General features: G+C 35.7%; 3 protein-coding genes and 1 pseudogene across 4 annotated transcripts; 3 read left to right on the top strand and 1 right to left on the bottom strand.

Annotated features, from left to right (window-relative positions):
• The first annotated feature begins 108 nt into the window (after positions 1 to 108).
• Positions 109 to 5230, top strand: LOC143540724 (subtilisin-like protease SBT6.1; annotated as a pseudogene). The gene is made up of 8 exons (XR_013136636.1): positions 109 to 684; positions 1544 to 1672; positions 1753 to 1905; positions 1996 to 2112; positions 2186 to 2370; positions 2463 to 4286; positions 4765 to 4825; positions 4913 to 5230. The product of XR_013136636.1 is annotated as a subtilisin-like protease SBT6.1 (transcript).
• Positions 5231 to 8670: 3440 nt separating this feature from the next.
• LOC143540723 (peroxisomal fatty acid beta-oxidation multifunctional protein AIM1-like) lies at positions 8671 to 15197 on the top strand. The gene is made up of 18 exons (XM_077033707.1): positions 8671 to 8817; positions 9530 to 9601; positions 10190 to 10252; positions 10356 to 10412; positions 10518 to 10585; positions 10660 to 10741; positions 10826 to 10881; positions 10984 to 11286; positions 11895 to 11981; positions 12072 to 12246; positions 12561 to 12682; positions 12802 to 12965; positions 13095 to 13349; positions 13935 to 14056; positions 14168 to 14289; positions 14485 to 14633; positions 14743 to 14881; positions 14961 to 15197. Exons 1-18 carry the CDS (start codon positions 8721 to 8723, stop codon positions 15003 to 15005), a joined length of 2178 nt encoding a protein of 725 aa, XP_076889822.1. The 5' UTR covers positions 8671 to 8720; the 3' UTR covers positions 15006 to 15197.
• A 3194-nt stretch (positions 15198 to 18391) lies between these two features.
• On the top strand, positions 18392 to 21339 carry LOC143540700 (uncharacterized). The gene is made up of 5 exons (XM_077033686.1): positions 18392 to 18514; positions 18597 to 18694; positions 18800 to 18899; positions 20758 to 20940; positions 21031 to 21339. The coding sequence occupies exons 1-5, from the start codon at positions 18458 to 18460 to the stop codon at positions 21151 to 21153; spliced, it is 561 nt and encodes a 186-aa protein (XP_076889801.1). The 5' UTR covers positions 18392 to 18457; the 3' UTR covers positions 21154 to 21339.
• A 2086-nt stretch (positions 21340 to 23425) lies between these two features.
• LOC143540722 (uncharacterized) lies at positions 23426 to 26835 on the bottom strand. Its single transcript, XM_077033706.1, has 3 exons — positions 26624 to 26835; positions 24317 to 24668; positions 23426 to 24233 (listed from the first exon to the last, which is right to left on the bottom strand). The coding sequence occupies exons 1-3, from the start codon at positions 26793 to 26795 to the stop codon at positions 23660 to 23662; spliced, it is 1098 nt and encodes a 365-aa protein (XP_076889821.1). The 5' UTR covers positions 26796 to 26835; the 3' UTR covers positions 23426 to 23659.
• Between the last annotated feature and the right edge of the window lie 476 nt (positions 26836 to 27311).

The raw sequence follows: 27311 nt of genomic DNA, 5'->3' as shown, positions 1-27311 counted from the left end.
ATTATACCACCAATGCCAGGAATCGAACCTGGACCTCTCACCAAAAGGCCAAAGCCTTTACATTATACTTGTGTACTCATTTCTATTCTGAACTCCCAAGAGATCAATCAATTTATCAGTGTCGCCGATGACGGATCGTTCCGACGACTTGAACCAAACTCCGGCGACATGACGACGACGGCGAAGATCTCAATCTTCAGCATCTCTCTCATCATTCTCATAACCTCAATCATCATCTTCCACCTCACCAAACCCAACAACAACCAAACCCTAAAACCACCTTCACCTCAAACCAATTACATCGTCAGATTCACCCAATACAAGCCATCAAACACCCACAAGCAATACCTTTTACAAAACACCAACAACTGTTCTAACTGGAAATGGGTTCACCGGAACAACCCTGCATCTGGGTACCCGACGGATTTCGGATTGGTGGCGATTGATGACGTGGCGGTGGGTTATGTGATCGGAGAGTTTGAGAGGTTGGAGATGGTGAAGGATGTCACGGTGGATTCGAGTATTCGGTTGAGGGATTTGTTGATGGGAAATGATGGTAAAAGAATTGGGGCGTTTTCAGATGGGAAGAAACGACGGCCCGGGAAGATATTTACTTCGATGTCGTTCGGTGAAGCCGAGGATGGGAATTTGACTGTTGATTGGAGAAGAGAGCTGTTATCACATGTAGGTTTTTGATTGATTGTTTGATAATTGATAATGTTGTAATTGATGTTACTTAGGACTGTAAACGAATCGTAACGGACAAGTGTGTTATTTCATTTAGCTAACCGAGAATAGTCAGTGTCAACGGTTCGGTTTAGGGGTGTAAACATACTGGACTGAACGAGTGTGTTATTTCATTTAGCTAACCGAGAATAGTTAGTGTCAACGGTTCGGTTTAGGGGTGTAAACGAACTAGACCAAACGAGTGTGTTATTTCATTTAGATAACCGAGACTAGTTAGTGTCAACGGTTCAGTTTAGGGGTGTAAACGAACTAGACCGAACGAGTGTGTTATTTTATTTAGCTAACCGAGAATAGTTAGTGTCAACAGTTCGGTTTAGGGCTGTATACGAACCGGACCGAATGAATGTTATATATTCTTTAGCTAACTGATAATAGTTAGTGTCAACAGTTTGGTTTAGGGGTGTAAACGAACCGGACCGAACGAGTGTATTGGAACTTCGGTTGGACTATTTTTAACATTCGTATTCATATGTTAATTTACCTATAAGTTAATCACGTAGTACTCGTGTATAGTTTTGTTTTTATAGTTAATAATTTTGCCTAAATTGTATGATTAGAGAAGTTGTTAAAAGATATTAAAAACTTTTAATGAACAAACATTAACAAACATAATGGCGTAAACAAACGTATTATTGAACGGAATTCCTTGTTCAGGTTTGTTCATGACAAACGAACGTAAATGAACTTCCTTAGTTCCCGCTGAACAGTTCGTTGAATGTTAGGTTGGTTTACAGCCCTAATAATACTAATTAGTTATATGAAGTTCTAATACGTGTCATGTATAATATCCCTGCAGAAATCACAAGTTACGTCATTATTTGGGGCAGATTCACTTTGGTCCAAAGGTTACACAGGGGCAAAAGTTAAGATGGCTATATTCGATACTGGAATTCGTTCGGATCATCCACATTTTCGCAACATTAAGGTTTTATTATCTTCATAAATTGGTTGAATTTGCAAGATTTATATAGTAAGAATCTGATATTAGTGTTTTTACGATATCAGGAACGCACTAATTGGACGAATGAAGATACTTTAAATGATAATCTTGGTCACGGTACGTTTGTTGCTGGAGTGATTGCTGGTGAAGATGCAGAATGTCTCGGATTTGCACCCGACACTGAGATTTATGCTTTCCGTGTGTTTACAGACGCACAGGTAATGCATATTCACTAGTTATTAGCCTTAATGTGTAAAAATTAGGCTTTTAATTGTTTAAAGAATAAGTTTTTATTCAGCTTAATGCAGGTCTCATACACATCGTGGTTTTTAGATGCATTTAATTATGCAATCGCAAGCAATATGGATGTGTTAAACTTGAGCATTGGCGGTCCTGATTACTTGGATCTTCCATTTGTAGAAAAGGTAACACTTTAGTTGACCCGTTGGCCCATTTTGAATTTTGACCTGTAATCGTATTAACCAGTTACCGTACCAGGTTTTGGAATTGACGGCAAGCAATATCATAATGGTGTCTGCAATTGGAAACGATGGCCCGCTTTACGGTACACTGAATAATCCCGGGGATCAAAGTGATGTCATCGGTGTCGGTGGTATAGATTACAACGATCACATCGCTTCATTTTCTTCACGTGGCATGAGCACATGGGAGATTCCTCACGGGTAGTTAAAATTTTAAATAATTATTGACTAAATGATTCATTGATACTGTCATACTGACAACATTTTATGATTAAAAATTTTGTTTTTGACAGTTACGGACGTGTGAAACCGGACATTGTTGCATCTGGGCGGGAAATAATGGGATCCAAAATAAGTACGGGTTGTAAAACGTTATCGGGAACGAGCGTTGCGAGTCCCGTGGTTGCTGGTGTAGTGTGTCTACTTGTGAGTGTGATCCCTGAAAATGAACGAAAACAGCTTCTGAATCCCGCAAGCATGAAACAGGCCCTAGTTGAAGGGGCTGCAAAGCTTTCGGGCCCGAATATGTATGAACAAGGTGCTGGTCGGGTCGATCTGTTGGAATCATATGAAATACTAAAAACCTACACGCCACGTGCCAGCATCTTCCCGAGTGTTTTGGACTACACGGATTGCCCGTACGCGTGGCCGTTTTGCCAACAGCCACTTTATGCTGACGCGATGCCTGTTTTGTTTAACACAACGATATTAAATGGTATGGGTGTAATCGGTTACATTGAAAGTCAACCCGTTTGGCATCCGTCAAATGAAGAAAGTAATCTTTTGAGTATTCATTTTACTCTGATATTATTTGGCCTTGGACCGGTTATCTTGCACTTCACATGCAAATCAAAGAAGAAGGTGCTCAATTTTCGGGTGAAATTGAAGGTAACGTAACCGTTAAAGTTTACAGTCCACCGGGATTAGGTGAAACCTCGTTTCGACATAGTACGTGTGTGTTACGTCTAAAGTTAAAAGTTATCCCGACCCCACCACGATCGGTTAGGGTTTTGTGGGACCAGTTTCATAGTATCAAATACCCACCCGGTTATATCCCACGTGACTCGTTAGATGTTCGAAACGATATTCTTGATTGGCATGGGGATCACTTGCATACTAATTTCCATATCATATTTAACATGTTACGAGACGCGGGATATTATATCGAAACGCTCGGGTCACCGTTAACTTGTTTTGACGCTCGTCATTACGGGACGTTAATGTTGGTGGATCTTGAAGACGAGTATTTTGAAGAAGAGATTCAAAAGTTAAGGGACGATGTTGTAAATACGGGGCTTAGCTTGGTTGTTTTTGGAGATTGGTATAACGTCGATACGATGGTTAAAATGAGGTTTTTTGATGATAATACGCGGAGTTGGTGGACCCCGGTTACGGGTGGTGCTAATATTCCCGCGTTGAATGATCTTTTGGCACCGTTCGGTATCGCTTTCGGTGATCGGATTTTAAACGGTGACTTTAATTTAAACGACGAGTTGATTAAATACGCTTCTGGGACTAATATTGTTAAATTCCCGAGTGGGGGGTACGTGCATAGTTTCCCGTTTTATGACAGCTCGGAAAGTGCGGCCACACATAGTTTCCTTGGCGGTAAAGACAACGCTGACTCACCGATTCTTGGGTTAGTGGAAGTTGGCGGGAGTCGAATTGCAGTATACGGTGATTCCAACTGTTTGGACAGTAGTCATATGGTTACAAACTGTTACTGGCTTTTAAGAAAGATACTCGATTTCACCGGCAAAAAAGTCAAAGATCCGATACTGTTTTCAAACTCGGTCAAACTAAAAACACCGTTACATCAAGATGATGATCAACTGCCTTCACGGAGAACCGACTTGAATTTCTCAATGTATTCCGCGGTTCTTGGAAAGGAATTGATTTGCAGGAGTGATTCCCGGTTTGATGTTTGGGGTACAAAAGGGTACGGATTACAGGTTCGAGGTTGGAATCGACGGTTACCGGGCTATAAAGCGATTGATCTTGGAATGGGTTTGAATTCTTCTTCTGATATCTCGATTTCGAAGAGCCCGAAAGTTGTTGACAAAAGTAAAGAGATTTCTTCTGGCAATAAGTTTCTCGGCTTGCTGTATAGAGACGATGTAAGTAACCGATTATTATTAACTATTAAGTCACAATACGGAATATTAGTTTTAAATAATCCTAACTTCACTCTTGGTTGGTGGCGGTCCAAACTAAAGGTGTATTTTTTATCAGCAGTCTGCGACTAACGGAATTAACCATTCGTTGGTCTTTGCTTACGTGGCATGCCTAGTTGTCAATAAACATCTATCTGGCAGCATTACGTGGCAATAATAATGTGTATCTTTTTCAGAAATTTGGTTTTAAATAAATGTGTACTTTTTTTTCCAACGGTCCGCTATGCATGCCACGTAAGCAACAGACTAACAGAGTTAACCATTTGTTAGTCGCAGACCGTTGGAAAAAAAAATACACCTTTAGTTGGGACCGCCACTAGCCAAGTGTGAAGTTGAGACTGTTATTTGCCAACAGGGCATAGTTGGGTTTATTTAAAACCAAATTTCCAAACAATAATAATATATGATTTTGTTTTTGCAGTTGGATGTGCCAGTTGTGTTTCCGAGTCATTGGCTTGTGCCTGCGGTTGTTGGTGTTTTAGGTTAGTAATGTTTTGCAGTTATGGAGTTTTATTAAGGTTAATGACTTAATGGTTCGGTTTTGGTTAACGAATGTTGAAATGTTACAGGGATCTTGCTGCTTATAAATTTCTGGAGAATTAGGCAAAAGAGGCGTAGAAGGCGGAAAGGATCTAACAGCTCGGGTCGTTTTTCGAATCTCTAGCTAGATTTTGAGATGAATGTAGTTGTGTAATACCAGTTGAATTTTTGCATAAATAGTATAAAGCTTATAGCAGTTTTATATAAATGCAAAATATAAGAATTTTTGGGGTAGTCTTTTGTCCAAATTTTTATATTTTTTTAACCTAAAAAGAGTGTCAAAACTATTTAATTTTGAGGATTATAAACAAACAAGTTATCAAAAGAAATTTATAAGTTGAAAACTATTTAATGTTGACCAAATGCATGTTTTGTATTAGTACCTGTACGATGCAACGAGAAACATGTATATTACCTTTTACACAAAGCGTGTACTTTCCACTCGATCACTTTCTTTTATTTACTTTTATATACAAATACTATTAAAAATTTTAAAGCAATTATCTAACAAAAAGTTATTTGGTAGAACATATACAAAAAAAAGTATATGTACTCCTTATCATTGTCAGGTAGTCAAAGTGAGTAATTATATTCCGCCAAAGCTATCGATCCTAACACATGCAAAAACCGTTTACGATACAAAAAAGTACTTTATTATGAATATTTTGAAGCGCACAATTATATTTCACTGAAATTATTGATCTAAGCACCGACAAAGTCATTTTCGATACTGATAAATACTTTATTTTGAAAAAGATATAGTAAATGAAATGCTATTAAAAGGTTACTATAAAAATACTATGCCGAGAGTTGGAAGAAAAAAAAATATAAAAAACCCGAGCTTCATATTTGCAGAGAGAGAATAGCATGCAAGGAGATGAGGTGGAGGTGTATGTCGGCGGCGGCGGCGGTGGTAGTGAAAGGTGGGTGGCGACGGCGGCGGTAAGGTAGAGGTGATCGGGTTGACAAAAGATGGTGCTGTGAAAAGGAAGTTTGGGGAAGAAGAGGGTTAAAAAAAGAAAAATATTATTTATTTAAATACCAAAATTTTAAGTCAATTATACAAATAACCCTCGAGGGGATAAAAAGACTAAATTGCCCTCACATGAGGTGCACATGACTGGATTTAACATGAAAAAACTAACCCTTGTTAGTTAAAAGGACGAACCATGCATGGATTTTTTAACATAAAGGATGTTTTTTATCATTAAGTTTTTCAAATGATAACCATTGAAAAACCATAAAAACATAAAGAACGAGTTTTGCCATTTTGTCTTTATACCGTTGTCCCATATCAAACAACAACTACTACTTCTGTTTATTATTCGACCTATGCGTTTCCGTCTTTAATATGAACACCTATATTATATACACTTAAAATTAGTGTATGTATACCAACTTTGAAGCTACTAGTGATATTTAAATGTTCTAACATAAAATAAATATTAAAGATTTTATAACTAAGTTTTTTTTGTCTCTTTCACAACTTTTTGACTCCCAACGTGCTTCTCATGGAGTCAACTTTCGTCTATACAAATACAATGAAATCCATAATTCCATATACAAGAATAATTGGTCTCAATTTGATATAAGTTTATATAAAACATATACAAAACTATTTAAATAAGTCAATAAGTTTGATATAAGTAGTGGGATGATTTTGTTGATTATCCATTTAGCCGGCTAGAGTCAAAAGCCATCATGTAAAAATTGCAACAACAATCACACTACTTACTTTTTCGTGGGCCTCCTCTTATTAATCAAATTAGTTACATCCATACTTGATAGTTCACACTCTAAGTTCTTATTAATAATGCGTTTTTCCGACTGTATATATGACGGGATTTCAACCGTCCTCAGTGTTAGATATTTTAATATAACTAGAGATTGTGTATGACATTCAAACAAGAGTGCATGCTTGCATGAATGACATCGGAACTAACGGGGAACCCAAGGGGGGCAACGCCCCCGAGAGAAGCGGAGTCCAAGGGGCGGCAGCCCCTGGCTAGGATAGAAAATGCGTTAGAAATACGGTTTTTGACCAAAAGCCGCATTAATTTAACTTGAGGGACTAAAGGTGTAAAATGTGCAAAAGTGCTCTAGCAGTTATGTTCCAAATCCGTTTCTTCTTTATATTCAATTTCTGTACGAACATTCGAATTTACTGGCAATTTTCGAAATACACAACATCCAAAATCCGTACAAAATTCTTGAATTGTATTTTGATTTTGTCCGATCAAATCATTGGTATACACTCAAATTATTTGATCTGAAAGTGAATACATGACTTCAGAAACATCCAGTTTACTGATTTACACGAATTTCCCCAACACTCAGCTATTTGATGCCTCAAGTTCAACTTGGCCCCCCTTGATGCGCAAGTAAATTCGGTTTCTTATTACCAATTTGGTTATTTTTGTATAAATTATCGATTTAATCGTACTAGTTAGGCGTTAAAAATGTATTAGATCAAAATCAAACCGTTAACTCCTAATATTCCACATCTTTCTTTGTAGCCCAACTCATGTTGGACCTTCGTCTACACTCCCTTATCGTACCAGCCTCTCCTAAATGTTAACTTACAAGATTATACATGTAGAACTATGTGAACACAAATGAAGAATTAAACAAACTTAAGTTACATAAAAACAAAGTTACATGTTACCAAACAATATGCATTTTTCACTATTTTACTATACTGACACTTTTATATTATGTATTAATAAAAATAAATATTAACATTCGCCCAACTAAAAGTCAAGTTAGTAGCATAATAAAAAATGTATATGGTCTTTAGAAAATGGGACTTGGAAAACTTTTAAAAGGTTAACACGGAATGAATGTGAATGCTCATACATAGACTTTAACAACTTTTTATGAAGTTTGGTAGTAGTTACTAATTAAATCATTTTTCAACAAATAAAAATAACTAAATTCATAACCAGAGGTGAGCACAAACCAGGTCACATGCTCGTAAGACCTGACCTCAATCAGACCCGGTTATTTATAATATGGTCGGTTTATATGTTCTAAGAATACTATTAAACGAATATGGGTCGGGTCTGACCATTTTCTCTTTACTTATCTGGATAAGACTTGAATGACCCGACTCTAATCATACCCAGTTATTTACAATATAGTCGGCTACCGGGTCTTAAGAATACTACTAAACGAGCCTGGGTTCAGATCGGAGTTCGACCATTTTCTCTTTACTTAACTGGGTAAGACCCACGAGACCCAAACCTTTTAGATCCCGCTATATACAATTGGGTCGGGTCCCGGGTCCTAAGAATACCACTATATTGGTCCGGGTACATATCGGGTCTAACCGTTTTCTCTTTACATAAACTCGGTAAGACCCACGAAACCCAAACCTTCCAGACCCGACTATTTACAATAGGGTCGGGTCCCGGGTCCTAAGAATACCACTAAATGGGTCCCGTTCGGGTCAGGTCTAACCATTCTCTCTTTACATAAACCAGGTAACACCCGCGAGACCTAAATCGTTCCGACCAGGCTATTTACAATAGGTCGAGTCCCGAGTCTTAAGAATACCACTAAATGGGCCCCTGTCCGGGTCTGGGTCCAGGTTGGGTCTAACCAGTTTCTCTCTAGATAAACCGAGCCAGTTTTTTACAACAGGGTCAGATTCCAGGTCCTAAGAATACCATTAAACGAGTCCGAATCTGACCCGTTTGCACAACCATAACATAACATAGCAACAAGGGCCAATCTTGTAATTAAGTCATTCCAATATATATAAACACCATGATCACCTTCTTCACTCCATTATTGACTTTCATAGACTCACTCACTTTAACCAAAAATCCACAAAAAATGCAACCAATTGTGAGTGTGAAGATGGATGTGGGTTCTGATGGTGTTGCTTTGATCACCATCTCAAACCCACCTGTTAATGCTTTAGCTCTTCCAAGTAACCTGCTTTATCCCTTCATTCACCTTAATATTATTAATCAAGATCCATTTTTTATTCATGGGTTTTTTGTTGCATGTACTTTCTTTGATTTTTATTTATCAGGGGTTTGTTTAATTCTTTAAAAGTTTTGATTTTTCCCCATTTTGGGTTTTTTTTAATTAATTATTTAGTAACTGGTTTATTAATTTGGGTTTATTGTGTTAATTAGTTCTTGCAGGATTGAAGGAGGAACTTGCATATAATTTATTTGATCTTATTATTTTTTAGTTTTTTAAAAAGTTTGGATTTTGCCCCATTTTGGTTTTTTTTATTGATTAATTATTGGTTTTGTTTTGGGTTTATTGTGTTAATTAATTCTTGTTGGATTGAAAGAGAAACTTGCATAAAGTTTGTTTGATTTCATTTATTAATTAGGGTTTTGTTTAGTTCTTTGCAAGTTTTGATTTTTGCCCCATTTTTGGTGTTTTTTCTTTCATTTTTTAATTTTCTGGATTAATTGTTGGTTTTCTTAATTTGATAGTTTGGATTTTGCCCAATTTTTGTTTTTATTTTTATTTTTTCATATTTCTGGATTAATTATTGGTTTTGTTTAGCTCTTTGCTAGTTTGGATTTGTTTTATAGTTCTTTGCTAGTTTTGGATTTTGCTCCATTTTTTTTTTGTTTTTATTAGTAATTGGTTTATTAATTTGGGTTTATTGTGTTAATTAGTTCTTGCCGGATTGAAGGAGAAATTCGCAGAGGCTACAAGAAGAGATGATGTAAAAGCCATAGTTTTGACTGGTAATTAATAACTTTAATCCAAGCTTATAATTTTATAATTTTATTGAATCGGAACGTTTTATGATTTATTATTTATATGCTAAGACTTGATAATCTTGGAATCTTGACCTTTCTGTTTCATTGAATTGAGTGTTTGTTTTATTTAGGATTTGTTTGGTAAAACCTAACTATGAAAGTGATTGATAATGCGTTTAATCCAACATTTTTATGTTCAATCAAATTTGTCTGTTAAGATATGATTAGGGTTTTAGGCTTTGATACAACTGATACCGAACAGCAAAATTGAACATGCTAAACAGTAAACATCTTTTTAACAAGAAGGGTGCTTGATAAAACTGGTTATTATGATATGATAACATGATTCAGTAATAGTTTGTATTCTAAAGGAATGCTAAATAAAAGTTGGAACATTTTCAATTCATACATTAGGATATTTGAACAATCTTTTGATTTTTTGTCGAGCAAATGCAATATCCATACAAGGGGTAATTCATAAAACAATATTTGTCCATTTTAATTAATTTAAAGAGAGTATATAATATATATCTATTTATTTTTATTAAATTTGTTTTCTTTTATGTTATGAAGGCAACAACGGTAGATTTTCCGGTGGGTTCGACATCAATGTTTTTCTGAAAGTTCACCAGACCGGTAACAGCTTCATTACATATCTTTTCATATTTGACCTTTTTACCCTTTTCACTGATCGTATTTCTCAAACACGCGGTTAAAAGTTTAACCATTTTCATGGCAGGAGACATATCTCATCTACCCGATGTATCCGTTGAACTCGTGACCAACACACTCGAAGGTTTATTACTTTATAGAAACTTAATCTTATAGTTTACCATGCATTATTATAGTATGCATTCGTTGACACACATACACATTTTTATTTCTTTTCGGGTATGCTTAGATTGCAAGAAACCAATAGTTGCTGCGGTACAAGGACTCGCACTCGGTGGTGGTCTAGAAGTTGCAATGGTTTGTTCACAAGTTCAGTTTTTTCTAAAAAAGATAAAAACTTTTTTATGATTTTATTTTGTCGGTTTATGCAGGGTTGTCATGCACGTATTGCAGCTCCGCGTGCTCAACTTGGCTTGCCTGAATTATCTCTTGGAGTTATGCCTGGCTTTGGAGGTACGGTACATATACGTTTAGGATGCTTTATTATCGATAATTTATTAATATTATTTTATTAAATAATGGAATATGGTGTTAAAGGTACCCAAAGACTTCCCAGGCTTTTGGGATTGTCAAAGGCAATTGATATGATGTTGGTGAGCTCACATCCAAACATATCGTTTTCAACATGTTTAATTTTAGTTGATAATGTGAATTTATCATTACGTTTGATATTAACTAAAGGATTTTGTTTGTAGACGTCTAAACCGATACTATCGGAGGAAGGGAAAAAGCTCGGTCTCATTGATGAAATTGTGCCTCCTCAAGATTTATTGAAGGTTTCTAGGCAATGGGCTTTAGACATAGCAGAGGCCCGTAAGCCGTGGGTCCGCTCTCTTCATCGGACGGATAAGATTGGTTCCCTTTCAGAAGCCCGTGAGATTATTAAAAATGCTAGACAATTAGTCAAGCGGTCGTACCCTAATATGCCACAACATCAAGCATGTCTTGATGTGATTGAGGAAGGGATTGTTCGTGGTGGATATGCTGGCGTTTTGAAGGTATTCTCATTTTATAATATTAAATTGATTATTGAGAGACGGAGCAAAATTACCTATATACCATTACTTTATCTATCACATCCTTAAATCGAGGCTTGCAAGCGAACTAACGTTCAATGAACTGTTCGGCATGAAGTTCGTTTATCTAATAAACAAATGAAACATGAACAAAACCTTCTGTCATTTAGTTAGGTGGATTGACATGAACACGTGTATCGTTAGTTCATCTATGTCCGTGAACTGTCGTTTACGTGTGTTCGTTTATGTTTATTATTTACCTTTGTTTAAGCTCGTTTATTTATCTTTGTTAATCTATGTTCGGTTATTTTCGTTGTTTACGTTCATGAACTTCGTTTATACTTTATACTTTTAAAGAACAAACATAAACAAACACGAACACATTCATTTCCTTACCGAACGAACAAGAAAACCTTGTTCGTTTAGTTGTTCACGTTCTTTAGGTTCGTTTACATGCCTACTTAAACTCATCTAACAGGAGCATTACAACTTCAAGTACCAAATACACATCTAAACACTATCTCTTCCAACTGATAGTTTTTACATCTATTTATACAAGCTAAATTTGTTATAAAATATTGTTTTTTCAGGAGGTCAAGGTGTTCAATGAGCTTGTTCTCTCCGACACCGCGAAAGGTCTTGTTCACATATTCTTTGCACAACGTGCAATCTCAAAGGTAGAATCGAATTTAATAAGTTTTCTCCTTTTTCTATAAAAAGATGCTAAATTTTTACAAAATCTCAATTGACCTTTCTTTCATTAAAAGGTGCCTAAAGTAACCGATGTTGGTCTAAAGCCACGGCCTGTTAAAAAGGTTGCTGTGATTGGTGGAGGTCTAATGGGGTCAGGAATAGCTACTGCATTAATTCTCGGTAACATAAATGTTGTTCTGAAGGAAGTCAACTCTGAGTATCTTCAAAAGGGAATTAAAACAATATCAGGTAAAATATTATTATATTTTTGTAAATCTTGTAGTTGATTATGTAACTTAGAGGTGGCTTTTCTGGCCATTTTTACTAAAGAATGTGTTTATGAGTCAAATATTTTTCAAGAATCAGATTATTTATGAAGTTATATAACTTTTCTTAACTATTTACAAAAGAACATTTTTTGGACAAAAAGCATTACAAGTCAACTGAACCATACGAACTTTACACAATGTGCTATCTTTCCACCTTTAATTTAACTTATTCTTTGTTATATAAGAGATTTATATTGTCAGAAAAACTTACGATGGTAACACTTTGTTTGGTAGCAAATGTTCGAGGGTTGGTTGCAAGGAAGAAACTAGCACAAGCACAAGCTGAAAAGGCCTTATCGTTGGTTAAAGGTGTATTAGATTACTCAGAGTTCAAAGATGTGGATATGGTTATAGAGGTATGGTTTTATTTAAAAGACCGTCTTTTATTAGTTCTTTTACATCCTAAAAGTATAAAAATTTGAACTTTATAAAATTTACCGCACTATGATGTTTCATTTAATTTTGTTTATTGCAGGCGGTTATTGAGAATGTTCCACTGAAGCAAAAGATATTTAGTGAAATCGAGAAAGCGTGCCCCCCTCATTGCATTTTGGCAACCAACACATCTACCATTGATCTAAATTTGGTCGGAGAGAAAATAAAATCTCAAGATCGAGTTATCGGGGCACATTTCTTCAGGTTACGATTTCTTGAATATTTTGCTGTAAAGGCGTAATGTAAGTAACTTGAAATATAATTAATTTAAAGTTTAGAGGTGCACTGACATTTATCTTTTTACTTTTATTTTTTTCTGTAAAATGACTACAGCCCTGCTCATATTATGCCTCTGCTGGAGATAGTGAGAACCGAAAAGACATCTGCACAAGCGATTTTAGACCTTATGGCAGTTGGAAAGATCATTAAAAAGTCTCCTGTTGTGGTGGGAAACTGTACCGGATTTGCTGTTAATCGCACCTTTTTTCCGTACACACAGGGTGCACATATTTTGCTTCATTTAGATGTTGATATATTTAGAATTGACCGGTTGATCACTAGCTTTGGACTCCCCATGGGCCCGTTCCAGTAAGTTTTTCTCTTAAGTCAAACCGCCTCTTTTTTTAACTTTAAAACTGATATAATTTTCTTTTAAAATCAGGTAATGTACAATCTCATGTGTGTAAATAGAACATTTTAAGAAACATACAAATAAAGATACTTTGTTTAATTTGTCACGATGTCTGTGCAACGCTGCGTGACTTTAAAAGTCACCAATGACTAAAATCATGAATGTTTTATGAATTTGTGATTTTAGGCTTTAATATTTAGCAAGTCTCTCACTTTGTTGACTTCTAAAGTCAAACAACCTGGTTTTCAACTTCACTTTGTTAACTTCCAAAGTCAAAACAAAAGGGTTAGCGGCGCAGCCTGTTGTCCGTTTGCCTTCTGTCTTGATGCAAACACTACTTTTTTTATATTAATTGAAACGATTCAGTGATTCTTGATCTTTGATCATATACCTAAATATGGACATTTCAAGAACATGTTATATGTTCTTTAATTTGTCACAAGCTCTATGTAAGATTACACTTGAAAACTAAGAAGTTGACTTTGATAGTCAAACAATGAGAGTTTGAAAATTAAGAACGTTGTATGAATTTGTGAACTCAGGCTTCAAGATTTAGCTGGATATGGTGTAGCTGTAGCTGTAGGCAAAGAATTTGCCAATGCGTTTCCTGACCGTACGTTCCGGTCTCCTATTGTTGACCTTCTGATAAAAAGTGGACGAAATGGTAATTTCTTGAATATGCTCTAAAAAACAATTCATTTATCATAATCTTAAAAAAAATAATCTTGAAAAAAAGGGATCTTTTTTTTTTTTAACAAAAAGATTAATTTTTCAGGTAAAAATAATGGAAAAGGATATTATCTTTATGAGAAAGGTAGCAAGCCAAAACCCGATCACCAAGTGTTCTCGATTATAGAAGAGGCTCAAAGACTAGTCAACATTATGCCCGGAGGAAAGGTACTTGCTTTATTCCATAAATCAAGAAATTATAAGTTGGTTTGGGTTGTATTTTTTCTCAAACCGGTCAAATCGTCAGGAGGTGTTTGCGGGTCAACCCGGCCTGACCCGGCCCTGTTTTGACCCAACAGAAAATGACCCGTTTTGACACGTGACTCAAATTGTCTGACTGTTTCTTGAAATATGTATATGCAGCCTATAACCGTTACCGACCAAGAAATAGTTGAAATGATATTGTTTCCGGTTGTGAACGAGGCATGTCGTGTTCTAGACGAAGGCATTGTGGTTCGGGCATCCGATCTTGATGTTGCCTCGGTTCTTGGAATGAGTTTTCCTTCTTACCGGTTAGTCATTCGTGTTTTAAATATTTTACTAATATTATTAAAGTTTGATAATTTTCATGTTAATTGACAAAGATAACCCTTTTTTTTTTTTTTTGCGATTTTATTGCAGTGGTGGCATTGTGTTTTGGGGAGATTTAGTTGGGGCTAAACACATATATGCAAGTCTCAAGAAATGGTCCGAAAAATACAGTGACTTTTATAAGCCATCAAGATTTCTTGAAGAACGAGCGAAAAATGGTGTCCCATTGGTGAGTATGCATTTGTTTGTCTCTATTTTTTTATTTTTTTTTAAATTATACGATTCTGATGCATTTGTTGGTTTTGTAGAGCGCTCCATCATCGACATCTACAAGCTCAAGGGCGTGCCTGTAAGAAGTGGTGATACACCGATACATGAGTCAAGTTACAAGAAGAATGTTGGTTTGTAAACAGTAATGTAGTTTTTGTTTCGGAATAAGCTTGTTAAACGTGTTGCGGGTTAAAATGCGTGTTTTGTCCTAGACATATTTCATCTATTCAAAGTTGGAATATTCAAGGTTGTTGAGGTATGAATGTGATTGGTAATAAAAGACACATGTTGAACAATAAAATTTGAATATTTATTTATAGTGTACTTTGATGGTAAACATAATTTTGGAATTGGGATATGAATAGTGATAATATACAATTAGGCTATGTGTAGTGGAGGGCTACAAATGGGGGCGAATTGTGACACGTGGCGCTCAGTCAGTAAGGAGTGAGAATTTGTTTTTGGGGTGTAATGGTGTAGGGACTACAAATTGAGACCACAATATATTTTTTATTATTTTCTTTTTATAATTAAACTAAACAAATAAAAACCAATTTATTTAAATAATTAAATAAAAATGCATTAAAATTAAAAAGAAATACAAAAAAATACATAACTAAAAAAATACTAATATCCATAATATTCACGCATTTTTCAATTCGTTGTTGTTGCAATAATGCGGCTTCTTCGTGTAACCCGGCCGCTTTGAGGGATTCGTATTCTTCACTCATTTCCCGCAATTTCAACATAGCGGCAATCTTTTTGTGTTGTTTGTTGGTTTCTCTCATGGCATCGTTGAGTTCCTCGACACACTTTTTGTGTTTTTTGATGATTTCTCTCATGGTAGCGGTGAGTTACACGGAATTCGGTTGGTTCGGATTGTTTCTATGATTCATTTTGCTAGATTTTTTGAAGAAGGTGTATGTTTATATAGATGTGAAATGAAGAAGAAAGTTTATGTTTATATAGATATATAAATATATTGTTTTAATTAATTTTTTTTTATTGTTGACCGTTGTCAAATGGTCAAATGATTAAAATATTATTACTTATCTCATAACTCGGCGACAATATAACCCCGCCCCCGCCCCAATTCGCCCACATATCGTCGGGGGGGGGGGGGTGCTCGCTCCCTTTCTCGCCCAAACCCACGCCCACTACATATGGCCTTATTATCAAGTTTTGTTGAAAATAGAATCGTATTCAAAATAAAGTATTTTTTTGTTATTTTAAACCATATGAGTGTCGATATTCTTTTAGGCATATCATGACTCGGATGACCCGTTATGTATATAGCAGTACTGCGTCATATTTCTATTAGCCAACCTGTTTGTGTGGACCGTGCGTAGACTGTATGTGATTATGGCCCGACGACATGACCCAAATGAGTAGGGCTGTTCAAAAAGCTTGCGGCTCGAAGCTCGCTCGAAAAAAGCTCGAAGAAAGCTCGCTCGAAATCGGCTTGATTGTAAACGAGCCGAGCCTAGCTCGACTCGAGCTCGCTCGATTAGCTCGAACTATTTTATTTTAATTTATTATATATATATATATATATATATCTATAATATATATAAACGAAAACATAAAAATCATACGTGTCGCGATGTGGTCGCTCCCCTTTTTTTTGGAGTCACCAGATTTGCTTGATTTTTAAATGGAGGCTTTTTATGCATTTGACCCGAATTCATGGGTATGGGTCTTATCAAACCCAGATTTTCCTTAAACGGGTTATAACATCTCATTAAATAAAAAAATATTCTCAACAAATTATTGATGTAAAAATCCTATAAAATAGGATATACTAAAAATTATATCTTATTTATTTTAAAAAAGATATATATATATATATATATTATTTAAATAAAAAAACCAATTTTATAGTAAAAAATTGAACGGGTCTTGGGTCTCATCAAACCATAAGTATATTATTAACTTTCATAAATATTATTTATAATTAAAAAAACCAATTTTATAGTAAAAAGAATAAACGGGTCTAGGGCCTCATCAAAACCATATAACTTTTAAACCGGAATATAACATCTCATTTATGTGAAACAATTTATCATCAAACCATAAGTATATTATTAACTTTCATACAATAAAAGCAACCCTCGTAATACGGGGGATAAAAACTAGTATATATATAGAAAAATGTTCAAATAAAAAGAAATTGTTTCCTAAGAATAATAAGAACCAATAGAATTTTGACATTTGGCATTAAAACCTATGGTGAAAGAATGATTATAGGAAACTATGTCGGTTATAATGGTGAAAGAGTAATTCTAGAAAACTATGATGGTTTTTGGGAATTTTAAATCTCAACCATTGATTGATATGATTCAATGGCTACGATTTATTCTTAGTCTAGGGAAACTTCTTATTTTTAGGATAACTCTCCCCTATATATATATATATATACTATATATAATACACAAAACAAGGACAAATTAAGACACCCATTTTTAAGTAATTTACAACACTTAAAGCATGAAGTACATGTGTAATTAAGGGTAAACTTGTCTTTTAAACACAATTCACTCAACTTACAAGTTTGCACCCTCATCTTTAACCATATCATATTTTTAGTTTTAACTTTAAACCAACTTCTCACCCACGGTTTTTAAACAACAATAAGTTTTTCATACGTTAATATTTTTTGTAAATATATTGCACCATAAAAACGAGTATTTTATTCTCTTTAATTTGTATATAATATTATTATAATTTTTTCAATTGAAAAAATTAATATGTCACGTAGGGTGTTCAATGCCGTTTTTGGTTGTTTTTAAACGAAAACTAAACAATTAAAAATTAAAACCAAACTGTAATTAACGTTCTGGTTCTAGTTTGGTTTAAGAGTTTAAGCTTTATTAATAAAATTTGCTTAAAATGATTATTAATATAACCGTATCATCAATTCCAACTAAGTCAAAATATGATACTTGAAAGGATAAAGGAAGTAAAAAAAAACGACTAAAAGTAAAAAACCCAGCCGGGAAACCAAACCGATGACCAGTTTAAACGGTTTCAAGGTTTTAAACCGAACCATGAACACTCATAATTGTTACGTGATTAATAGATTCCACGTTCAAAGACCCGCTGCATCACGCGGGCACTCGTCTAGTGTGTATATATATATATATGTATGACCCATCTAGCCTAATAAAATTAAAAATCCAAAATTACCAGCCGCTCAAAACATCGATTACTGGCTACAATTATCTAACCCAATTCTCACTCTCACCACTACCAGCCACTTAGAAAGTCCATGATTTAGGGTTCCACCCGTCTATCATCGCACATATTCTAGGGTTCGTTCTCTCAATCTCACTATTGATGCCTGATTCTATGTAAATTTATTATTATTATTATTACTACTTCATTCTGTTCATTAGCTTGAATCTATTTATTTTGCCACGTGTTCAGGATTTAGATCTGATTATTATTATTATTATTATTATTATTATGCTATCAATGTTATATAACCTAGAATAATTTGCCATGTGTTCAGTTGTTATCTAATCGTTGACCTACGATGGCTCCCGCTGTTCCGAGATCCGGTGACGCCATATTCGCCAACGTCGAGCGCGTGGTAACGTTTGGGAATTGATTGTTTTGTTGTTAATTTGTATTTAGGTTTATTATAATTTGTTGTTGGTTCTGATTGTTTGTAGAACGCTGAGTTGTTTACTTTGACGTATGGGGCGATAGTGAGGCAGTTGCTTACGGATTTGGAAGAGGTTGAGGAAGTTAATAAGCAGCTCGATCAAATGTATGTGTTTTATGCTTTTAGTTTATATATAAGACGAGTGTGAATTGTTTTATGTAAATGCTAGGTAGATGAGTTGTTTTAATGGCGTTTTTTTTGATGGATTAGGGGTTATAATATTGGAATCCGGTTGATTGACGAGTTTCTTGCCAAGTCTAATGTGACGAGGTGTGTTGATTTTAGGGAAAGTGCTGAAGTCATTGCTAAGGTATTACTATCTTCTCTCTTGATCTGCTTATTTGTTTGTTTGTCATGAGTATGTATATTAGGGTTGTTCACTAGCCAAACCGAGCCGAACTAAGGTCTGATCATGCTCGGATTGTTTTGTAAACGAGCCGAGTCTAGCTGGATCGGTATGTAAACGATCCAGGCCTAGCTGACTCGGTTTGTAAACTAGCTGATTTATGCGAGTTTAAAGTCGCAAGCTATTTAAACATATCTTGACTTGTTATTGGGTATTGGGCTAAAATTAGGACATGATTAAAATTTTATACACACACATATGACACATATAAATATTTATGAAGTGACTAGCCAAAAGCATCCACCGCTCACAAACTACTGCGATAACATAAAAAAACAAACTCGAATTGTTTTGTTTCTTGATTAATGGTTCATTTTCTTGAAGTTAAAACAAACACATATAAATATGTTTTTTTCCTTTTGGATTTCCAGAAGAGGTGAATTTGACTTGTATTTCAATCATTTTCTTATAATTTGTGAGTGGGTTATCCGGGTTTGGAGTAGAATGGGTCGGATAATTTTGGGCCAGGTTTGGGTAAAATTAGTTAAAAGTTTCTTCCTTTTGTATACATAGTATATCATAGGTAACAAGATATTTGAACATTCTTGACTTAGAGGTCAAACAGACTGGCTTTAATCTTCAATGTTCACTTAAATCAGTGTTTTCACGACCGGATCGGACCGGCCGGCCGAACCGGTCGGACCGGAGATCGGTGTAGATGGCGGTTCGGTTGTGTATAGTTAGATCGTTTCACAAAGAACCGCCCGGTTATGAGCGGCCAGCGATCGAACCGGCGAACCGGAATTGGAGGTTCGACCGGAAGTGATAAATTTAGGTTTCCATTTACAAAGATCTACAACTTCAGAGCCTTTGATTAACATGGATAGCGTCCAGACTTCAATTTATACTTTGATCAGCCTTCGATCCAGACCACCAACCTTTGATTTGCACCACCAGAGAGAAAGCTGTCATGTTTTGTTAAATGACGGCAGGTGTTTCAAGAGTTTTTTAGGAAATGTGAACTTTATTTAACCTACCAACAAAAGTGGGCTGAAGTATTATATTTAGGCTTGGGCTTCTTTAAAAGGCTTGAAACAAAATAAACTGGACTTCTGTTTACAAAACCGATCTACATGAAAAATATTGTATATTTTAAATTTAAATTAATAAAAAAATAACCGGTTCATAGATCCGGTTCAACCGGTCGAACCGGTCCGACCAGTGAACCAGTAAGGCTTCCGGTTCAATGTTCGATCCGGTTATGAAAACATTGACTTAAATTCTTCACATTTTCTTAATACATATCTGGTAATCAGATGCTGGGACTTGGGATTTTCAAAAACAAAACTCTGGTTTATCGGGCTAACCCGAAGCTGGACAATTCAACCAATCACCGACCGATTCTGCTGATGTCGGGTTCGGGTTACATGCTTATTCGAGTTGGGTCTTTTGGTTTTAGTTTAATCAGGTCTCGGGTCATACTGGGTCGGGTTCGGTATTCAGGTATGGTTAAGAAACACACCCCTGCTGCGTGTTCTCGCTAAAAACTGTGTTCTGCCAGATGAACATCGGTAATGTGTATACATGTGTGTGTTTGTGTGTGTATGTGTGTATTTTCCATCTTGGGCCTATTTGGGCAGTGCATACTTCTATAAACATTTTAACAATCATGAGATAGACTTTTACTGGACACAATATGTACCATACAAACTATTTTCTGTAATGCAAAGTGTATTGTTCTTATGTTTTTATTGATCAGTATGCATCCAATTAACGTGTTATTGATGCCTATATTTCTGGTGTTAACAATGCATCCAAACAGGTGGGCTTTAAAATGTTTTTAGGGGTAACCGCATCTGTAAGTAACTGGGACACTGAAGGAGCTTGTTGCAGTCTCATTTTGGAAGATAACCCGCTTGTAGACTTTGTTGAGCTTCCGGACACCTGCCAAGGTTTATATTACTGCAACATCTTAAGTGGAGTTGTTAGGGGAGCATTAGAGATGGTATGTTTTATCCGGCCCGTCACATTTTTCTCACGTTAAACTTGGGATCAAGTTACATTGAGTTAATACTTATTTTGTCACATTTTTTAGGTGTCGAAGAAGACTGAAGTCACATGGATTAGGGATATGCTTAGAGGAGATGATGCGTTTGAGTTGCAGGTGAAGCTTCTTAAACAGGTTCCCGAGGAGTATCCATACAAAGATGACGAGTAACGCGTTTTTATTAATGTATATACATTCTGATTTTTGCATTTCTGTTTTGGTTTGTAATAAGTTGGAACATGTTGTCTTTAGTACTTGTGTCGTATGTTTTATCATGCTAGAACATGCTTTGTATCCTCCACTCGGGAGTGTTTCTGTATCGAGGATTTGGATAGAACTATTATTAGTATTATTATTGTTATAAGATTGTTGATTGTTGTTTTAGCAAATTTAGTTTTGCATTATCAGATATTGTGACATTATAGGTAGTTGTATACCTGGGTATAAAATCACAATCTATCTGCATATTCTACAACTCATACCCTTTAAATTTTTTTTTATTAAATTTCACATTTTACAAATCTTTTAAATGTCAAAATTTACAAATCTTGTTGCTATCTTACACCAAACTGAGTTAACCACAATGTTTTATTGCCTGAAAAGCGAGTTGTTGCCCTGCATCTTCCCAAGATTCCAGTAAACACCATCGGGTACAAATACAAGATCAGAATCGTGTCCCCATGAACTATCGGGATCGATCTCGAATTTCCTATCAAATATTTCAAACACTGAACTAACATCTACCATCTTTATTATTTTACTATTTTTTTATAAACTCAAGTAAACTTTTCCATCTTAAATAAATAATATATTAATTATGATTCTCAGAAATTTCGGGATGTTTTCCATCTTAAATAAATAATATATTAATTATGATTCTTAGAAATTTCGGGATGTTACATGAAACCTTGAAACCATTTAAATTACTAAATCATCGGTTTGGTTTCATGGTTGGTTTTTTCCTTTTTTGGTAATGGGGTTTCTAATTTTTTAAACCATAGCAAATAGTTAGTTTGCAGTTTACACCGGAAACCGACTATATAAAACCTGACCGGATGGTAAATTTATAATTAAAGCTCCATCCGTGAAACTAAATTGTTAATAACGGTTCAAATTAAATTTTCAAATGTGTGTTTCGGTATTCAACAACAACAAAATGTTATTAGCGGTTTGGCTCACGGTTTAACTTTAAACCGTCAAAACCGAATTGAGAAAACACATATAGGTTACATGTTAAATTGTTTAATTGAAAAAAAAATATAACAATACCATACTCAAATTAAAGATTGTAAGGCCCCGTTACCGGTGCCCCTACTTTGGTGTTGGATTTACTCATAAACACAGTTCTAAATATCAGCGTTAATTAAAACTTTCATGAAATAATAATAATAGTCAACCATTCATTACAAACATTCTTAACTTGTCTTTTAAAAACATAATATCAAAACATCATGACAAATCTTCAGATGCCAGCCTCTTCAATTATGTCATGTGTCATTCTCAAACCAGCTGTCTCAATCTGTTAGCATGCGTGCATACTTAAAGTCAGCTACGCTGAGTAAGTTCTAGTTAATCAGGTAACATACAATACTTTCAACTACTTATACATACGCACCCAAAGATACATATTATATACTTAACCTGCTCATCTTTTTTTCGTACATATATAAATATATACATTCTTTCTTTCATTCTTTCTTTTATTCTTTCTTTACATATTTTACATCTATCAATAATTTACATACTTATACGTTTTAAAGAGCATTACGCCCTACTGCCTCAAGTATTATTAGGGCTCGGTCCCTTTCTGCCTTAAGTATTATTAGGGCTCAGTCCCTTTCTTATGTACCTAGCCATCCCTTATATTCATTCATAACATACAATCATACATATATCATCCATACATTATATATAAGATTCATATATGTAATTATAACCTGACAGTACATGCAATATCCGAAAATCGTTCACGTACCGACAAACAATCATTCGTATCTTTCACATAAAACATATATGACATACACTTATCTCTCAGGATAAGTGTATTAACTAATCACATCTAGTATGCACACAGCTCTGAAAACATAACAACGAATGGGGCGATCCAAATGAGCAGTAATATTTACATTAGTTTTAGCATTTTACCAATTTAAGCTTTAGCATTTTACCGACATGATCCGTGTAATTATATTCATGAAAGTGATAAATACCTTCACTAAATATTTTTTGAAAAAATCAATAAATCAATAAACATATTTCAAACTCAATCTCAAGCGTGCCCTTATAATACATGTTTTTTAAATAAAAAAGAAACGAAAGATTTAATTGGAAGTCGTGATTTCAAGAACTAAAGAAGTTGAGTAATCCAACCTTAACACCCAACACCGATACGTACCAAGGGGGTTATAAATGGGTCAAAAACCAAGTTATAACAGTAAATAAACAGTTATTAACATGTTCAAAAAACCCGGTTTCTGTTAACCAGTTCAAATTAAACAAATCCCAAACCAGTTATCAAACCTCTTAAAAGTAAATGAGTTGAAAAATGAAGATAGTAAGTAAAACTGGATATGCAAAGTTCAACAGCTAAAACACAACCACCAAACACAACATATAAAGTATATGGCTCACAAGTACACATTACCTCTCTAAAACTGCACAACTAAACCAATCTTGCCTAATACGGTTCACGACCCATGCCTCTGCGCTCCTCTCGTCCCCTATCCATGTAACCATCCCGCCTAAACTCTTTCCCTCCACCGCCTCTAACCGTAGACCTACTCCGTTCCCTCTCATCATGAGCCGCCCACCTCCCGCCACCACGGCCCACAGCCGCTGGTTGCACTGCTGGTCCAGATGGAGACAACGGTCGCCTGTCATACCCTCTTCGGTCTTGTCCCCAGTTTGGTTCCGCCAGTGGCCTATCAAACCGGTTCCGATCCCTCAAATCATCTTCAAGGTAGTCGGCCCTGTGATGGTCCCTCGGCAACCGCCCTTCGTGTCGAGGATGATGCAAAGGCGGACCTGCAGCCCCAAAATCTCTAGGAACCTCCCGACCAAGCCCACGTGGTGGTGATCTGTAACCGTTAAACGACCTTCCAGGTGACCGATCCAGTGGAGGTCCCGAAAAACGACGAGGCATCAAAGGTGGGCCCGGATACCCTCTCCTAGGTGGACTGCCAGGTGGCGCGTAACGGGACCGGTTGCAGTTGTTACAGTTCTCACGCCTCGCAAAGTTCAAATTGTTGCATCTGAGATAAAATCATAAAATACCAACGAAAACATTTAAAACAAAAACTACAAATAATATTATGATAACAAATGAAGAGCTTACGTGGGATCAGTGCACATCCAATCGCCCTCACGTGGACAGACATTAGGGTTATTTCTGGGAATAACATCACCGCCGCCTCTGAAACCACGGCCGCCCATTGGACCGCCGTTAAATCCTCTGCCGCCAAATCTGCCACCTCCGAATCTGCCACCGCCAAAGCTACCTCCACCAAACCGACCACGACCATAAGAAGGAGGTGAATAATCTCGATACCTTCCAGACTCTCTCCCTCTGCCAAATCCACTGTTGCGTGCAGGTACGCCCGCATCTGAACGATCAAAATCAGGACTGTAGTGATGGCTTCTGTTTCGGCGACGTACAGGTGATTCAGAATCTGTACGCAATCTATACCCTGAAAAACCAGTTGAATATACACGTGGGTCCATGTTCACCATATAATAAACCTCAAATATGAAAGCCCGGTTCATTTCTCAAATACCCAAAACCAAAGAAGCAACTACCAATAACAGCATTACAAAAATATCCATCTTTTTTTGTACAATCACCTGCAGTGAAGCAGCAATACAAGTATACAACCCATGAATCACTAAATATAAAACTTTAACCCTAATAATCCTTCACAAATCAAAACCCTCTTTCCGAATCACATATACACTAAGAACTAACTGATTAACCACCGTGATATTCCAATGGCCAAAAATGAGGTCCCAGTTATTCTTTTGAACCAAATTGTTGGTACCAGAAACTCTCCTGCAATCAAGTACTTTGCCCGATAGTCCAGAACATAATCTTCAAGATGTTCCATACAACTTGAAATAGATACCATAATCACTAGACCCAAACATATAAAACCCGAATGACAGATATAAAACCCGAATGACAGCTTAGTAATCCTGTTAAAACCCAACTGGACCAGGCATTAACGTCCTTTAAATATGTTTTCCCCATTCAAACCCCCAAAAAATAATTTCCAAAACCAAATTCAGATACACCACCGTTCAAAACAAAATAACCGGCTTCATCAAGACCTCAAGTTCTTGCACCAGTCATCTTTTTTCTCAGCTGTAAAACACAATAGCATAGTCAATGACAAATGCAACACTCGGTTTGAGTACGGCTCCACACATCGTAACCAGTTCAAAGCAATAAAAATACTGCTTCATACTGCTAAGATTCCTCGCGAATAACGTTGGAAGTTGAGTAGCATGAAAAATACCACAAGTTACCATAAAATATATCCACAAGTTAATAACATTTTAAAAATCCGCACGTGTTTTGCATGTATAAATTATAAATTAACACCACCACTTGTCATGATAAATGATTACTTTTTGATATATACAAGACTATCACTATCTGACCAACAAGTTAAAACAACAAAAATAATATCAGTGTCTTTTACAAATTAACAAGCAACAGAAAAATCCAAAAGGATTATGTCTGCTAGATGATCACCACGATCAGAAAAGGTACTGTCCTACAAAGCTAGAAAAGGATAACATGCTTAAATCATTGTTAAATGTAGGTGTATAAATTGTATCATGTGTCCCCCCTAACCGCATCTAAGATCAGGACAATTATTACATCACACTCAAATTTTAGTAAATTTCTCATAGCATTTAAACTTAAGTAATCTCCCATCAAGGGCTGCAAATGAACCAAACATTCAGCAAACTGTTCAGGCGAGAAGTTAGTTTATGTTTGTGCATTTAATAAAAAAACGAATATAAACAAGAAAATTCGTTAAGAGTAAATAAAAAATTAGAAAAACAAAAACACACAAAGGCCATGTTCATTCAATCGTGTTTGTTTGCAAACGTTCAATAATGTGTTTGTTAATATCAAATTACATTCGTTAATTGTTTGTTTCTGTTAGTACATTAAAGGTTTTTAATACTTTTTAACAACTTTTCTAACCTTGTCATATAGATTTAAGCAAAATTATTAACTATAAAAGCATAAAACAAATATACTATTTGTAAATTTAGTATATAAAAAATAATGTCAACAAAAGACCAGCACAAACTTGGTTAACCAAATCGAATAAAGCATCTTTTGTGTTAGTGTTTGCTTGTGAATACTTCCTTATTAAAGAAACACGTTCGCTTGTTCAATTAAAGCTTAACGAATTCGGTTCGGTGCGTTTACAGCCCTACCAATCCTATCAAGCACAAATCAAAATCAACATCTAATAAATTAGGGCTAATTCATTTCACGCAATCAATTCCATAAGCTAGATCTAAACAAAACACGTAACTAAACATAACATAACATAAAACAACGAATAATAATAATAATAATATTATAAATTAACGTAATGAATAAACAATTAATAATATAACGAACCGTGGCTATCGTCAGGAAACCGATCGGAACGAGAATACGGCGGCGGATCACGGCGGACTTCGCCGGGCTCGTAATCGCTACCGCCACCGCCGCCGCTGTCGGATGGCCGGACGACGAGGCTGCTGAGAAGCCGTTGGTGAGGCGCCGTTGAATCGTTGTCACGAGAACTCATTGATTCGTAAATAATTGTTTGATGCAGAATCAGAATTAGAATTAGAATTAGAATTAGAAATGGAGATGTATGTATATATGTCTGTATGTATTATTATTATATAAACCCTAATCATTTTATTGCAATTTGTGCCCGGAGTATTCAATACGTTGGATCGGGTCGGGTTGAGACGATGGGTCCGGTCCGGTAATAAGTGGGCTTTTTTTTATAACAAGCCCAATAAAATAATAAAATACTATCACTAGATGTGCACAAATCGGGTTTTTCAAATACCCGGGTTCGGGTATGACCGGGTATTGGAAAATCAGGTATTGGTAAAACTAGGCCGGGTTCGGGTATAGAACCGGGTATTCGATTACTTTATTTTCGGGTATTGAAACCGTATTTGTGGGTTTATATTGGACATTTTTCTGGGTATAGATTGAATTATTTGAAGGGTGCACTTTTTAGGGGTATCTTTTAGGTATTTTTAAGGTATTTTTCGGGTATACATCGGGTATTTGAAATACCCGGTTT

This window comes from Bidens hawaiensis, unplaced genomic scaffold, assembly GCF_021521415.1.
Source record: "Bidens hawaiensis isolate Kalapana, Puna unplaced genomic scaffold, B.hawaiensis_p1.1 tig00012327_1, whole genome shotgun sequence".
Taxonomy (NCBI): domain Eukaryota; kingdom Viridiplantae; phylum Streptophyta; class Magnoliopsida; order Asterales; family Asteraceae; genus Bidens; species Bidens hawaiensis.
The sequence above is the reverse complement of the archived record's forward strand: the minus strand, read 5'-3'. Positions and strand labels throughout refer to the sequence as shown.